At 36.5% G+C, this 14555-nt stretch overlaps 2 protein-coding genes across 2 annotated transcripts; both read left to right on the forward strand.

Annotated features, from left to right (window-relative positions):
* The first annotated feature begins 1048 nt into the window (after window positions 1–1048).
* LOC145616480 (carotene epsilon-monooxygenase, chloroplastic-like) lies at window positions 1049–8141 on the forward strand. Its single transcript, XM_081671209.1, has 10 exons — window positions 1049–1589; window positions 2498–2794; window positions 2882–3079; window positions 4892–4993; window positions 5102–5242; window positions 5333–5440; window positions 6089–6171; window positions 6332–6494; window positions 7278–7337; window positions 7847–8141. The coding sequence occupies exons 1-9, from the start codon at window positions 1104–1106 to the stop codon at window positions 7329–7331; spliced, it is 1632 nt and encodes a 543-aa protein (XP_081527335.1). The 5' UTR covers window positions 1049–1103; the 3' UTR covers window positions 7332–7337; window positions 7847–8141.
* Window positions 8142–10115: 1974 nt separating this feature from the next.
* On the forward strand, window positions 10116–13298 carry LOC145617240 (nicotinate N-methyltransferase 1-like). Its single transcript, XM_081671932.1, has 3 exons — window positions 10116–11002; window positions 11307–11371; window positions 12745–13298. Exons 1-3 carry the CDS (start codon window positions 10222–10224, stop codon window positions 13042–13044), a joined length of 1146 nt encoding a protein of 381 aa, XP_081528058.1. The 5' UTR covers window positions 10116–10221; the 3' UTR covers window positions 13045–13298.
* The last annotated feature ends 1257 nt before the right edge of the window (window positions 13299–14555 follow it).

Here is a 14555-nt window from a genome sequence, read left to right on the forward strand (position 1 = left end):
AGGGTAGCGCGGTTCCCAAGTCAAAACTTTTTAAGCATACTTAATAAAATATAAGGGCATGTAAATGATGTAATTAAGGAGGAGAGAGGGTGAATAATTAATCCAACTAAAAAAGCAATTAAGCAACCAAAGTCAAGCACCACCACCGATGAACGCACGCCACCCACAACCATCACCCAAACCACCAGTCTACCACCCAGACTCGTGCCACCAAACCCACGAAACCACAAAAACCACCCCTCCACCCCTGCGAAACTAACGACACCACCAGATCTAGACCCACCGACACCACCAACACCAACTAAACCACTAGATCTAGTACCACCAAAACCACCCAGATGCACGCCCCAAACCTACGAAACTACCAAAACCCTTCATCTATCCTTGCGAAACCACCGAAACCACCGATACCAACACAACCAAGACCAACAAACCCACCCAACGAAACCACCGACACCACCAAAACCAGCAAACCCACCAACGAACCCACCGAACCCACCTAGCACAAACCACCGACGACCCACCAAAAAGAAAAAAATTACCAATCCCGACAAACCACCAAATCCCGACAAACCACCAAATCCACTAAGAATGGTGAACCACCAAACTCGATGAACCACCAATCCCGACACCACTGATGACCCACCAAAGCCACTAACAATCAGAGTTGAAGAAAATCCACCAAACTAGTGATTTGATTATTATATATGAGAGATGAGAGATGCATGAAGAAGATGAAATGAGAGATGGAGGAGGAGAGAGAAAGATAATAGGTTTGATTTTTGGGTCTGATTTTTGGGTGTGATTTCATTGATATGTAATCTAGATTAGGATTATAATGGGTTGTAATTATGTGTAGCATTATGTGTTAACAATTTTTTAGTAAGGGTATATTGGTCATTTTGACAGCAAAAAGTTTTCAAACAAGGAAAAATATGAGTTTGTTGCAAGAAATGTGAACCACCCAAAATGACAAATGTTGCAAGAAATAAGAAACGGAGGAGGAAGTATATAAAGATATTGATAATATTACTCGTGTATTCGTACTATACTACTATGTAACCCCCCCAAACCCAATCCAAACCACCACAAAAAATCAAGCAATGTCCTCTTTCTCTTCTTTCTCTTTCACCCATTTCTCTGTCTTCCCCAAACCCACCTCACCTCGTTTCCACCCCATCAAATTCTCCCTCTCCCAACCACCACAACCACCACCTAACCCAAAACCCACCAAACCCGAACCCAAATTCAAGTCATGGGTTAGCCCAGATTGGCTCACTTCCTTATCCCGAACACTAACCTTCACCCAAGACGATTCCGGCATACCCATTGCCAGTGCTAAGCTCGAGGATGTTTCTGAGCTTCTTGGTGGTGCCCTCTTTCTTCCTTTGTTTAAATGGATGAATACTTATGGACCCATTTACCGTTTAGCTGCCGGACCCCGGAATTTCGTGGTTGTCAGTGATCCTGCTATTGCTAAGCATGTTTTGAGGAATTATGGGACCAAATATGCTAAGGGTCTTGTTGCTGAGGTTTCTGAGTTCCTTTTTGGGTCTGGTTTCGCCATTGCCGAAGGCTCGCTTTGGACGGTAACTTTGTTCTGTTTTTCAATAATTGAGATGATTTTTAAGTTGTTCAGCTTATGTTGTTATTAATGTTATAGTATTGGATTATGTAAATGTGGTTCGAAATTCGAATGTAAGTGGAACTTCGGGGTTACAATCACCATTAGTTGTGTATCTAGTGACAATTTTGTAATAATCCTAAAATTGAAAGTATCGGTAAAATCCGATTTTTCAAAATTTGGTTGATGTTACATATGATATATATAGTCGTTTTTGTTAAACATGTACTAGTACTAATAGTCTGTAAATGGGAATTGAGATCATTTTTTTGGACTTACATGTTACAATGTTGCATATATAATAAGATATTATAGGTTTTGATGATCTATTTTGAAGTGGTGTCCATACCAATTTCGGGTATTGTGGATTTGACATGGGTACTTAGGTAAATTAAAGAGCCAAACAGCCAAAATGTTGTTGATATATTTGTAGTTGCTAAACATATACTAGGTACTAAAAGTCAGTAGATGAGAATTGAGATCATTTTTTTGGACATAAGATAATTTAGGATTTGATGTTCTAAATTGAAGTGTTTAGTGTTCATACCAATTTCGAGGTATAGAGGATTTGACACGGGTATTTAGTTATTTACTTAAATTAAAGAGTCAAAAGAGCCTATAAATGGAGCCTCCTTTGTTAAGTTTACAAGGATGGATTTTAAGGTACTGATTTCTTTTATCTAAGCTGCACTGCTAAAACTATATAGAGTTTGCATATGTCCTTTGTTAAAGCATGCTCAATTGAGCTTCTATTGTTAGGTATGGAAATTAACATATAAGGGCTAACAAGTGTTGTTTGTTTTCGTAAAGAATCTGCTTACTTTCAAGGGTTGTTGAATGAAGATATTAAGGTAGCAACTAATTTTTTGATAGGCAAGGCGTAGGGCTGTTGTTCCATCACTTCACAAGAGGTATCTCTCAGTAATAGTTGAGCGGGTCTTTTGCAAATGTGCTGAAAGGATGGTGGAGAAGCTGAAAGCCAGTGCAGCCAGTGGTACTTCTGTAAACATGGAGGCCGTATTTTCACAACTTACACTTGATGTCATTGGCCTATCATTATTTAACTACAATTTTGAGTCATTGACTACGGATAGTCCAGTCATTGATGCTGTTTACACTGCACTAAAAGAGGCAGAGAATCGTTCCACTGATATTCTACCGTATTGGAAGGCAAGTTCTTGTTTCCGCAACTTGTTTTTCTTTTGCCTCTGTCCTTGATACTGTATGCCACCATAAATTAATGCTGTTTTCTAACAGGTTAAAGCCTTGTGTAAAGTTGTTCCCAGACAAATAAAAGCTGAAAAAGCAGTTGAAATCATCAGAGACACTGTTGAAGAGCTTATTGCGAAGTGTAAAGAAATTGTCGAAGCTGAAGGTGAAAAGATAGATAATGAAGAATATGTCAATGAAGCTGATCCAAGTATATTACGTTTCTTGCTGGCTAGCAGGGAGGAGGTACGTTGATATTAAGTTACTTTCATACTTACATTACCTAGCTTCTAAAATCCTATTTATTTGATAGAGTATTGCCAACTTATTAAATAATAACCTAAATTGGTCTCACTAACTAGTAGTAAGGGCAAGAAAGGGTCGAACCCATGAAAGACATTGACTTAACCACCAAACACTGTTGTGTTACTTGTGTACATAAACTAAGTCAAATATGGTGCGAAAAGGATTTTTAATCCTGTAATCCTAATTACTAATTCAAAGCAGCTTTTTTGGGAAATAATGGGAATTATAATGACAAGAAAGCCTAAATTAAGGACTACACTGCTCAACCTGATCACAAGATTGCAATTAGACATGGGGGAAATAGGACTTTTGGGGATATTTTAGGAGAAGTAATTCAAGATACCCAAACTACCCTTTTGAGCTAGAAGGGTTAGCTTGAATCATGATTGAAATTGCTGAAATTGTCTTTTATAATGATTAAATACAAGTTTCCAAAACTAATACTCCTAATAAGTGAAAGTAATAAATATTCTAACCACAAACTAAGACAAAATGCCTAGAGAAACCAACAGTTTTAAAAAGAGAGTAGAGGGGTATATATAATTATATATAGTCTCTTGGTAACTCTGTTGGCAAAAACAAGAAAAACATAAGCTGCTACAAAGGTAGCACGGACGTGCAAAAGTGGCATGGAAGGCATGCAGAAGCTTTGAAGATTTGATTCCTGAACAGGAGGTATGTTTGGGCGCGATGACTTAGCTATGAAACATGCTGAAGTAAAATCTTTAAATCAGTAGCTTGCTGCTCCTTCTGCCGTATATGCACACATGCTTTTTGTACGTTTCCTTTCAAAATCGATTCGAGAAGAGATTGAGGTGAATCCAAAAATCCAAACACTTCAATTGCACTTAAAACAATGAAACACCCTGTAAAGGACAACAAACACAAATTGCACGAAATAGAGAAATAATGGTCTGAAGAGGTTGAGTCTCACAAAAATAAAGGCCAAAATACACTCTAAATTCAGACATATAAGTATATAACAAGGCATCAAACTCCCCAATGCCTTGTTATTGCCTGCAGCATGCTCATGCCACTTTTGGCACGTCTGTAGTGCTCTGTAGAAGCTTGAAATTTTCTTTGTGCATCAGAATATGGTTTTCCAAATTATGACTTGTTATTCAAGTATTTTACACTTCAGATATATCTTCTTAATTTCAGGCAAGAAATTTTTGTTGCTTGAAAATTTTCAGGCATAAGTGCTATGTTAGAGGCGATATGCCATTTTCTTGTCGTTTCTTCTTTTCAGAACTATGTGATTACTTTAGGAGCCAAACATACTATAAAGTTATCCACTGCTAATTGCTGCTCTTTCTTCAACTCCTTGATACATATACCCTAGAAAAGCCGCCAACTAATGGTGTGAACTACTTTATCGTTTCCCACCCTTCTCGTATATTACTTATCTATGAGCATTATATTCATAGGCATGGCTGCATGGGTATATTGATTACTTTGTTTGGAATACTCACAGTAGATGGTTTTATTGTCATGACCGTGCTCTGCTTAAGGTTAATAGTTTAATATGTTCCTGTTGAAGGGTTAATGTGAGTGTGACAATTTTAAATGATATGGTAAGATATCTTCTTGTAAAAAGAAAGCTTTTTAAAGTTTCTTGGATGCATGGACTAAGGACCGCGCTTTATTCGTCTATATTCTTTCAAGCTCATCTGGATGCCCACCTCAGTTTATTAATACATTTTCCTCGGACTCCAATCTTTCTCAAGTTTCATGTATGGTACATGACTGCAGGTATCAAGCATACAACTGCGAGATGACCTCTTGTCAATGCTAGTTGCTGGGCATGAAACCACTGGTTCAGTGTTAACATGGACAGCGTATCTTTTAAGTAAGGTACTAACTTGCATCTGTTTATCTTAAGACAAATCTGGGATGAAATGTTTTTATAGACCGAACTTGGTTGAGGGGTCAATCGAGAAATGTTTCTGTCACTCTTTTCAGGATCCTTCATCTTTGTCAAAAGCGAAACAAGAAGTCGACAATGTTCTCCAAGGAAGGCTTCCTTCCTACGAAGATACCAAAGAACTCAAATTTTTGACACGTTGCATATTAGAGTCAATGCGTCTGTATCCACATCCTCCAGTAGGTCCTCAATCTGGTCATGCAATATAGACTCATTCCTAATATGTAAATAGACTACTTAAAGAATTCTCTGTATCACTGTTGGTTAAGGTTTTGATCAGAAGAGCTCAAGTTGATGACACCCTTCCTGGAAATTACAAGGTCAATCCAGGTCAAGATATAATGATATCAGTATACAATATTCATCATTCATCCCAGGTATAGATCATTATTCTTTTTGTGGACAATTCTTACCCAGTTACTCTTTGTACACACTACACAGTAACAACAATTTTAATTTTTCACTTTTATTATTTTATTTAATTTTTCATAGTTAAGCTATAATTTATATTTCTTGTTTATTCGGGAAATGCACACTTAATGTAATGAACTATCTTTAACTGTTTTAGTAGCTACACTGTTTCAGTGGATATTAAGAAATTAAAATATCAAGCCTTTCCAGCTCTTAGTTTTAGTTAGTTACATTCAGCATGAGAAGTTATAACTTCAATCATGAAAGAATGCATTCAGCCTTAACCTCCTTATTGAACTCATATTTACACTCTGGAACCCATGTATATTGAATCAATTTGAAGCACTTTCATTATTATTTATTTAAAGTTTTAGCTGCTGTATAAACAATTTTTATTTGTATAGGAGCTAAGTAGTTCCGTTGTACATGAACTTCTGTTTCCTTGTGGTCAGTTGGTCATGTTTATCACGCTATCAGCTTTGTACATGAACTTCTCTTTCCTTGTGAATTGTGATTTTGTATTAATTTGTAATTATACTGTATTAAGGTAGCTATTCCTTAGCAATCCAGTATTTCTACTTATTGGGTTTGTTTCATGTGCTCTGTCTGAAAAGGTGTGGGAAAGGGCTGAAGAGTTTGTTCCAGAAAGGTTTGATTTGGAGGGTCCAGTTCCTAATGAATCAAACACTGATTTCAGGTACACATCTTGTTAGCCTTTTTATTGAAATGATTTTTATGCTTATAGCCTTTTGAATTTCAGAAAAACTAGCTAGCAGAATATAGTATATTCCACATCAAAATCCGCTGGTCGTAACTGATGACATTTGGCATTTACATTTTCTGATCTTTCTTTTCAGATTTATACCATTTAGTGGAGGGCCTCGTAAATGTGTAGGTGATCAGTTTGCTTTGTTGGAAGCAATTGTAGCTCTTGCAATCCTTCTTCAGAACATGGATTTTGAGCTGATCCCAGATCAGGACATTACTATGACCACTGGAGCAACTATCCATACAACAAATGTAATTCTCTTCTTCCATAGATCCATTTGCACGCTGGAATCATTTTGCAAAATTACCTTTTTTTTTCTTTTAATTATTAATTTCAAATTCAAAAGACAGAGGAGTTTTGTGACTGAGACATCTGCTGTCCTAAAAAACCTAATTCATGTATGACCTTACTATCTTCATCTTTCAGAGATTATTATTCTTGTGGCCAAGCACAAGTTGCATGATGATGTTTTATCCTTGCTGGGGAAAATTTAGTTAACATTTGCTTGATATATATCAATATTGCTAAGTGAGAGACACTAAATTCAGCATTCTACACGCTTGTATGTCCATAATATTCTGGTTACAGCCACATTTAAAAACCTTGTAAGTCGGTGTTATCTTATTCAGTTATTTAAATCAATTTGTTTCTTACCATTCCATGGATTGGTCAAATCTTGCTGAAGTATCATGGTCTGTTAACAGTGTAACCTATAAAGCATCATGCTCTTCCTTATCTGTGACTGCCTTCCAAAAGATGTTATTCTTGTATCTAATTGTGGGATGGTATTCACTTACTCAACATAAGGGGTCTTTTGTTTTGCTGGTGTTGGGAAAAGAGTATTAAACAGTAGTTTATAGTCTTTTGACATATCTGACACATTAGATCTATAGAAGAGCTCATAAGATTTTAAAAATACAAGTAATTTTTATGTGAAGTTTCGGTGTAAAACCCTCGTCACAACCATGTGTTTTTTTCCTGACATTCATAGCATTTGTGTTAGGACTAATACAAGTAATTTGATTCTGTTGCAGGGCTTGTACATGAGAGTGACTGAACGTGCAAAAGAATCTATACTTGCTACATGATTGTAGGTAATAACATACTGTTATATAATGGAGCTAGTGGATAGATTTCAGATGATAGATGTCAGATTGATAGTAATCAATATGCTTATGCAGTTATGCCTAGGGAAAAAGTGCTGGTCTCCTGATTTAGTTATTACTTGCTCTTATTTACTTGTAATTATATTTCACTAGATCTTTCACGATTCCACTTATCCCTTGATTGGCTTCATGAATGCTCACAAAAGTTCAAAAATCCTTGCCAATTGATCCACTAGAGTATTGATTGTGGAGTATCAAGCTAATTAGTATTCCATAATATTTAAACCGATGTTTACATTTGTGCATGCATGAGTATTTCAGTTTCATTTCTAATTAGTATGTTATGTTTTTTGAGCTGCATGTAATTTTTTGCACCTCGCATTTTTAAACTATAGTTTTTGCCCATGGTGCTATCTGGCCTTCCCCTCCCCAACTCTCTTTCTATTTCATTTATTTTGTTTATTATTTCCTGCTTTCTGCAATTCTGCTGAAATCAGTACACGTCAAGCTTGTCATTTTCTTGGATGTTCATCATCAAATGAGCTGCTTGTTTCATGCCGTGGAATGCATTTGTTCTTCCATCTTACAACTGAAGTGTTCTGTTGCGTTGTCAAGACCATTTGGAGCTTTTAAATCTCAATTGCTGCTGCAAAGCGGAGTAACCTCAACTACCAACAGTTGATCATTAGTGAACAATAAGAGATTATATCCCATCAAACGGATTAGATGTGTAAAAAATAGAAAATAACTACATAATTTAAGATTCTTGTATACATATTTTTACATTCAAAATAGTTCAGCCATAATTATAAATTTATATTGAGTCTTCCCAAGTCATGGAACATAAAAGAAATGTGACATACTTTGTACATACTACATACTTCATACAGTATAAATTTAGGACACAAAGGGTACATTATAAAATCCTACTTGCATTATCTTCATATTTCAGACATGTTTATTGATCTCAAATACTAATGACTAAGCACAAAGGACTAAAGGAGTGAGACAATGAAAGTAGCTTGAACTCACCAAGGACAAAGATTTGAAACACAATTTCGCGGCTATGGTGGCAGATTCATCCTAGTAGAAAGATCAAGGGAGTGACTTTTCACGCTGTTTGTTTCCTACACTCTTACATGAAGCCCTTTCAATGGGTTGTTTCAAGTAGTTTTCATAATTGAATGCCAACTTATATGATAAAGCCCTTTCTTTTCCACCCATTGAAGTCAACTCTACTACTTGTATAAGGTATTGTCCTTTGGCTTGCCACCTTAGAAATTTAAAGTATTTTAAACTACAAATGCTCTCATTGGTTGGCTACACCACCTTGTAGCTTGCATGTAATAATTTGTACCTATAATTATCCAACATTAATTTCTTTTTGAATATTAGTTTTTCCAAATTTGCCGTGTTGAACTAAAATTGCTTGCAAGCAAATTAATTATTTTGCTCTCCAAAATTCTTAAGGTAAAGCTACATTTTTATCATAAAATACAACGGAGTACTTGTTTTTTATTTTTCTTTTTTTCATTTTAAGAGTCTCCTCAAATCAGAAGGAAAGCTCTAACCAATGTTCCTTACTCTCACGAAAGCAGATAAAATGACAAGCAATGAAGATAATGGAAAGATAAAAAGAGAGTAATGCACTAGTTTTGGTGGCTGTTAATAACTAAAACTAGTTTTGGTTGCAAACGTAAGAAATCCATCTTGTTAGGAGTACCAATAAATTTAGAATACACAGTATGATTTTTTGTGCAATTGAGCATTTAAAACGTGCATGATCCACAATTTAGTCTACAGGACTCTACACAGGCACGCAGCATGCATGTACTGATTGAGACATTGGGTGAGGGGTAGTACCAATTTGAACGTTTGAAGTACAAACTATACCAACTAATTATATTAAGTGTATATACTTCCTCCGTTAATGGTTATTTGCAACAAAGGAATATTTTATATTTCACAAATAATAACCCTTTGTTGCAAATAACCATTAACGGAGGAAGTATATTCATCTCTAGTGTAAGTTTTACGTCATTAGCTCGGAATATTTGAGATTGATCTAAATTCATAGAGAGATTTTGAAAATTAAATGCATTAACTCTATAAATATATGATGTATATGAGAAAATCTTGTCAATTTAGATAGATTATTGAACGTACTTCTAAAAATTATTATAATATGGAAACCTCAGGGAGTTAAACCTATACGGAGTATATAAATAGTAAAAAATGGAAAAAAAAAATGGATTATGAAAATATAACATTAATTACACTGTTTTGCACGTGATTTTACGATATCAAATACTCCATCTGTCCCTAATTGTTTGCTCCACTTGCCTTTTTTAGGTGTCCCTTAAAGATTGCTCTATACTACTTTTGGCATGTTTTTCCACTTGCACTCTTACTATCTCTCTACTCATTGATAATTGTATCAACCCATGTGCATCATTTTTTGCCGAAGCCTTAATACAGTAAATTTATGGTTTGGGACAAACAATTGGAGAGAGAGAGGGAGTAAGAAATAATTAAATACTGCATTACACATCGAAACAGATGTGCACCCCAAGTTTTGCGTTTAGAATTTGTAATCCAATTTAAGCTTTTAACCTAGATATTTTTTTGGCTTTTTTGGATAAATTGTACTATCAACTGCAAATCCGTGACATCTATAAATCTGTTGGCTGACACAGAGGCCCATCATTTTGTTTTGATTAGCACATCTCACACACTCACACACTCACACGAGCGAAAATCTTTCTATTTTCCTCTTTTGACTCATTCATTAGTAATACTCGTACTCCATTTTCACATCTTCATCGTACACTATTTCCCACTAAATCATACGGAGTAGTTAACAAAACAGATAATGTCGCCTGAAAAATCCACAACCACCGCAGTACAGCCGGAAATCGATGACACATCCGAAGCTCGAAACGAAGCAAGAATAAAAATCATGGAGCTAGCTAACATGATAAGCATACCCATGGCATTAAACGCCGTCGTACGCCTCAAAGTGCCCGCCGCAATCTGGTCATCCGGCGCCAACACCCCTCTCACCGCCGCCGATATCATCCCTCTTATCCTCCCCAACAACCCCCACGCCGATGCCGATAACCTCGGCCGCCTCCTCCGCCTTCTCACCACCTACGGCGTGTTTTCCGAGCACCCACCGGCCGCCGGCGACGGTCGCCGGAGATACTCATTGACGGACGTCGGCCGGACTTTGGTCCCCGGCGGCGGAGGTGGTGGTGGCGGTGGTGATGATGGGTTGTCGTACGGGGAGTACGTGCTGCAGCACCACCAGGATGCGTTGGTTCGGGCGTGGACGTTGGTGGATCATGCGGTGGTGGGGCCGACGTCGAAGACCCCGTTCGAGGTTGCGAATGGGGAGCCGGCGTATGATTACTACGGGAGGAATGATGAGATGAATGAGCTGATGCAACGGGCAATGGCCGGGGTGTCGGTACCGTTTATGAAGGCGGTTGTTGGTGGTGGGTATGATGGGTTTGATGGGGTGGTGAGATTGGTTGATGTGGGTGGGAGTGCTGGTGATTGTTTGAAGATGATTATGAGTAAGTATAGTTGTATTAAGGAAGGGATTAACTTTGAACTTCCTGAGGTTGTTGCTCAAGCTCCTCAAATCCCAGGTTAGTTCTCTAATTTTAGTCTTTGAATTGATAGATAAATTAAAAATTTGATAATTAAGTCCTAATCTTGGTTGATTTGTGTGTTGAAGGAGTCATTTGAGTCTTAATCAGATGACAGAATCAACTAGTTCAATTTCAGGTTATTGATCACAAAAATTGAAAGTAAAATTTAGTGTCATAACTCATAATGCAGTGTTAAGGAGGGATTATACATTATAGTTATACCTTATTATGATGATAGTTGTAACTATATTGTAGCGACGAAAGAAGTGATAATTGTTACTTGTGACTTTGTGAGTTGTAGGTGTGACTCATGTAGGCGGAGACATGTTCAAGTCGATTCCTTCGGGTGATGCAATCTTCATGAAGGTATCAATTGTCTTCTTCAACCTTTTTTTACACACTAGTAATATCTGTTTTGTATAATTTTCTACATCTATACAAATTTGTTCACATGAATTGTCTACCTCTATTACATGGCCATTGCAACATTTATTGTTGAAATTAGACTTATATGCATATTAGAGGTGTATGACAATTCGATAAAAAGACAAGCTACTACTAATTATTGGGGTCATGGGGACTACTTATCCATAGGGTGTATTGTTTATGTTCATTTGTTCAAAACTTACTACCACTAATGTAGGATAATTCATGTACTCTTGATTTATCATAGACATTATAGAGTTTCGCCAACGTGTCCATGGTAGAAGGAATTCCTTATAAACGAGTCTAGTTCTGTGAGGATGATGCCATTTGCTTAATATTCTGCTCTGGCTATTAGCTATGGGCTTGCCCCAGTTTCTCATAGTGCGAAACTTGTATTTACCCATTAGCTATAATGCTCTTTGCTCTTTAACCCTTGAGTAAGTTTAACCATAGCGTATGTGGAATCTTTCAGCTGTTTTGGGTAGTGATGTTATAAACTTTGAGCTTATCGTTTGCAATCAACATAGGATATTCGATTTGACAGAACGTGTAGTGTAAGTGTGTAACCAGTTTGTTTGACAACAACGTTGGTGAACTAGATGCTTAAACTTACACTGCCTGCATTATTTAAATCTTACAGTTTAGTATCTGACATAAAGAGATTAGAAAAATAAAAATCTTTAAGTATCACATGTTTTGGTTGGAATTGTTGCCATTTAATATCTTATCTTCGCGGCTGTTTGTTTTGATGGTTGAATTAGTGAGCTCATGATGTAGGAATGAGACCACAAATCTGTATAAAATATTGTACTTTTAGAGGTGATTAACAAATTTGACTGTTCTTACACCTCTAATCTTGTTCATGAAAAGGCACCATATTTCTTTTGTTTTATGAAATGGTTTTTGAATTTGGGTGTTTGTACGCATTTACTTATTCTCTAGCTCAATTGATCCTTGTTTTGATATACTGCAATACAACCCGCTTTAAGCAATTGGTGCACCAGAATGCACATAGCAGTCTTAAATCCGGCCTCTAATGATGTCATTGTAAATTGGATTGCTGACCATCATTTTACACTTATGATTGGAATTGATTCTTTCACTAGATGAAAGTATTTCTGAAAAAACATTTAAATAGTGAACTATGGTAATATGGTATGTGTAAGTATTAATCTCATTGATTGAGGTTTTGAAACCTGTAGTATGTTGGGAGGAAAAGAGTAGCACTTCTATGTATGGAAGAGTCAGATACCCCTAATTTGGATCAAACTTGTTCTTGGAATATGAATATGGCATAAGCTAATTTTGTGCAGTGGGTACTAACAACATGGAGTGACGATGAAATCAAGCTGATCATGAAAAACTGTTACGAGGCTCTTCCTGCAGGAGGAAAATTGATTGCCTGTGAGCCAGTGTTACCTGATACCTCAGATGACAGTCATCGGACACGAGCCCTCCTTTCCGGAGACATATTTGTCATGACAATCTATGGGGCTAAAGGCAGGCACAGGATGGAGGAAGAGTACCGACAGCTCGGAATCTCTGCAGGTTTTCCACATTTCAGGGCAGTACACATTGACTACTTCTTCACCGTCCTTGAATTCCAAAAATGATTCTTGTAATAGGTAATTGGGGTTACATTTCATGTTTAGAGATGTTACATACACAGTGGAACTGCCTTAATAATAGATCAGATGTATTGTACTATCATCCTCTTCATTAGTCATAAATCTTTTCACAGCACTATTGGAGTTTTGGTGCCTTGATTAGTTGGCTCTATCACACTCCCAATTTATGTATACAATGTGAAATGTATTAATTCAGTGGCCTTTTATGCAATTTATTTTGGGTCTGAATTTTATTTTCACCTCTGTATTGTGTCTGTACTTGTTATTGTGCATAACTAATCTGATTAGGGACTTAAGAACACGACTTGTAATTAATCAAAGTGGACGAACAAAAAATTTTCTATGAGACAAATCAACTACGGAGTATTGAACAAATAGTTAATTTTACCCCTAGTTGGCCTAGTATATGAAGTACAGAGAAGTAGTCTTTAACAAATATGTTCTGTTACAAATTGTAGCCCAGGAAGTTGTGTTCTTAATGCATGCATGTCAACTTTCAACAAGATTAATGAATTGATGTTAACCATTGAACACTAGGATATAGCACAATTGTCATATTTTTACAACTCAGCGGGATGCTAGTTCTCCTAAATTTCCAAAGCTCTTCTGTCGTTTTTTTCCGGACTTTTTTCCTTCTGCATCAGCCATACATAGCAGTAGTTAAGCCATCATATGAGTAGAAAGTATTGAAGTATATGCCTCAGCTGCTAGTCATGAAGAATTGATCACAGGCCTAGCTGCTTATTTACTTCAGTCAGCTGAACCAGATGATGTTCCAGGTCATCAATCCGAGACACAAGAATCTCAGACATGTCATCAATCTGTGTGCAATGACATGTCAGCAGGAGTAACAACAGATTCTGTTATTCTTCATAACAGAATTGATTCTGTTTTGTAACTGATTTCAGTTAGATATTCTGAGCTGTAATAATTAGAGTATTAGCTGTAATATTCTAGTATAAAAACACAGTTGTATAACTCATGTAATTCATTGAAAACATTTTGGCTTATTTTTCAATCAATAAAATTTGCTCCTGCTTTTCTCTCTAATTTCTTCTTCTCATTTTTCATGTTTTAGAAGTTCTTCATTTTCTGAGAACTTCATCATGGTATCAGAGCCTGCACGATTAGGAATTTGATTTGTTTCCGCGATTTTTCAGTCATTGAAATTGATTTGTTTTCATCTGTTCAAACTCAAGAAGAGTTTATAAATTTGTTGATTGATTTACAAATTCAAGAAGAATTTGTCGTTTTTTTTGAATCGATTTTATCGAGTTTTTGCTTGAATCATCAATGGCAGCACAAAATATTCCATTGATGCAGGATCCTTCTAGTGTATACTTTATTCATCCCTCTGAAAACCCAGCAAATCCCTTGGTTTCAGAGAAGTTTAATGGAGAAGGGTATTCAGAATGGAAAAGGGGTGTTCTCCTAGCTTTAGCAATCAAGAATAAGGTATGTTTCATTGATGGGTCTTTACCCAAACATTCTGATAC

This window comes from Chenopodium album, chromosome 26, assembly GCF_948465745.1.
Source record: "Chenopodium album chromosome 26, dcCheAlbu1.1, whole genome shotgun sequence".
Lineage (NCBI taxonomy): Eukaryota > Viridiplantae > Streptophyta > Magnoliopsida > Caryophyllales > Amaranthaceae > Chenopodium > Chenopodium album.

What these genes read in the sequence shown, in the direction of transcription:
- LOC145616480 (XM_081671209.1), top strand. Translation starts at nt 1,104, where the DNA reads ATGTCCTCTTTCTCTTCTTTCTCTTTCACCCATTTCTCTGTCTTCCCC. An exon ending in TGCTGGCTAGCAGGGAGGAG is followed by an intron (nt 3,080 to 4,891) that starts GTACGTTGATAT and finishes ACATGACTGCAG; the next exon opens with GTATCAAGCATACAACTGCG. An exon ending in GAATCAAACACTGATTTCAG is followed by an intron (nt 6,172 to 6,331) that starts GTACACATCTTG and finishes CTTTCTTTTCAG; the next exon opens with ATTTATACCATTTAGTGGAG.
- LOC145617240 (XM_081671932.1), top strand. Translation starts at nt 10,222, where the DNA reads ATGTCGCCTGAAAAATCCACAACCACCGCAGTACAGCCGGAAATCGAT. An exon ending in TCAAGCTCCTCAAATCCCAG is followed by an intron (nt 11,003 to 11,306) that starts GTTAGTTCTCTA and finishes TGTGAGTTGTAG; the next exon opens with GTGTGACTCATGTAGGCGGA. An exon ending in GTGATGCAATCTTCATGAAG is followed by an intron (nt 11,372 to 12,744) that starts GTATCAATTGTC and finishes AATTTTGTGCAG; the next exon opens with TGGGTACTAACAACATGGAG.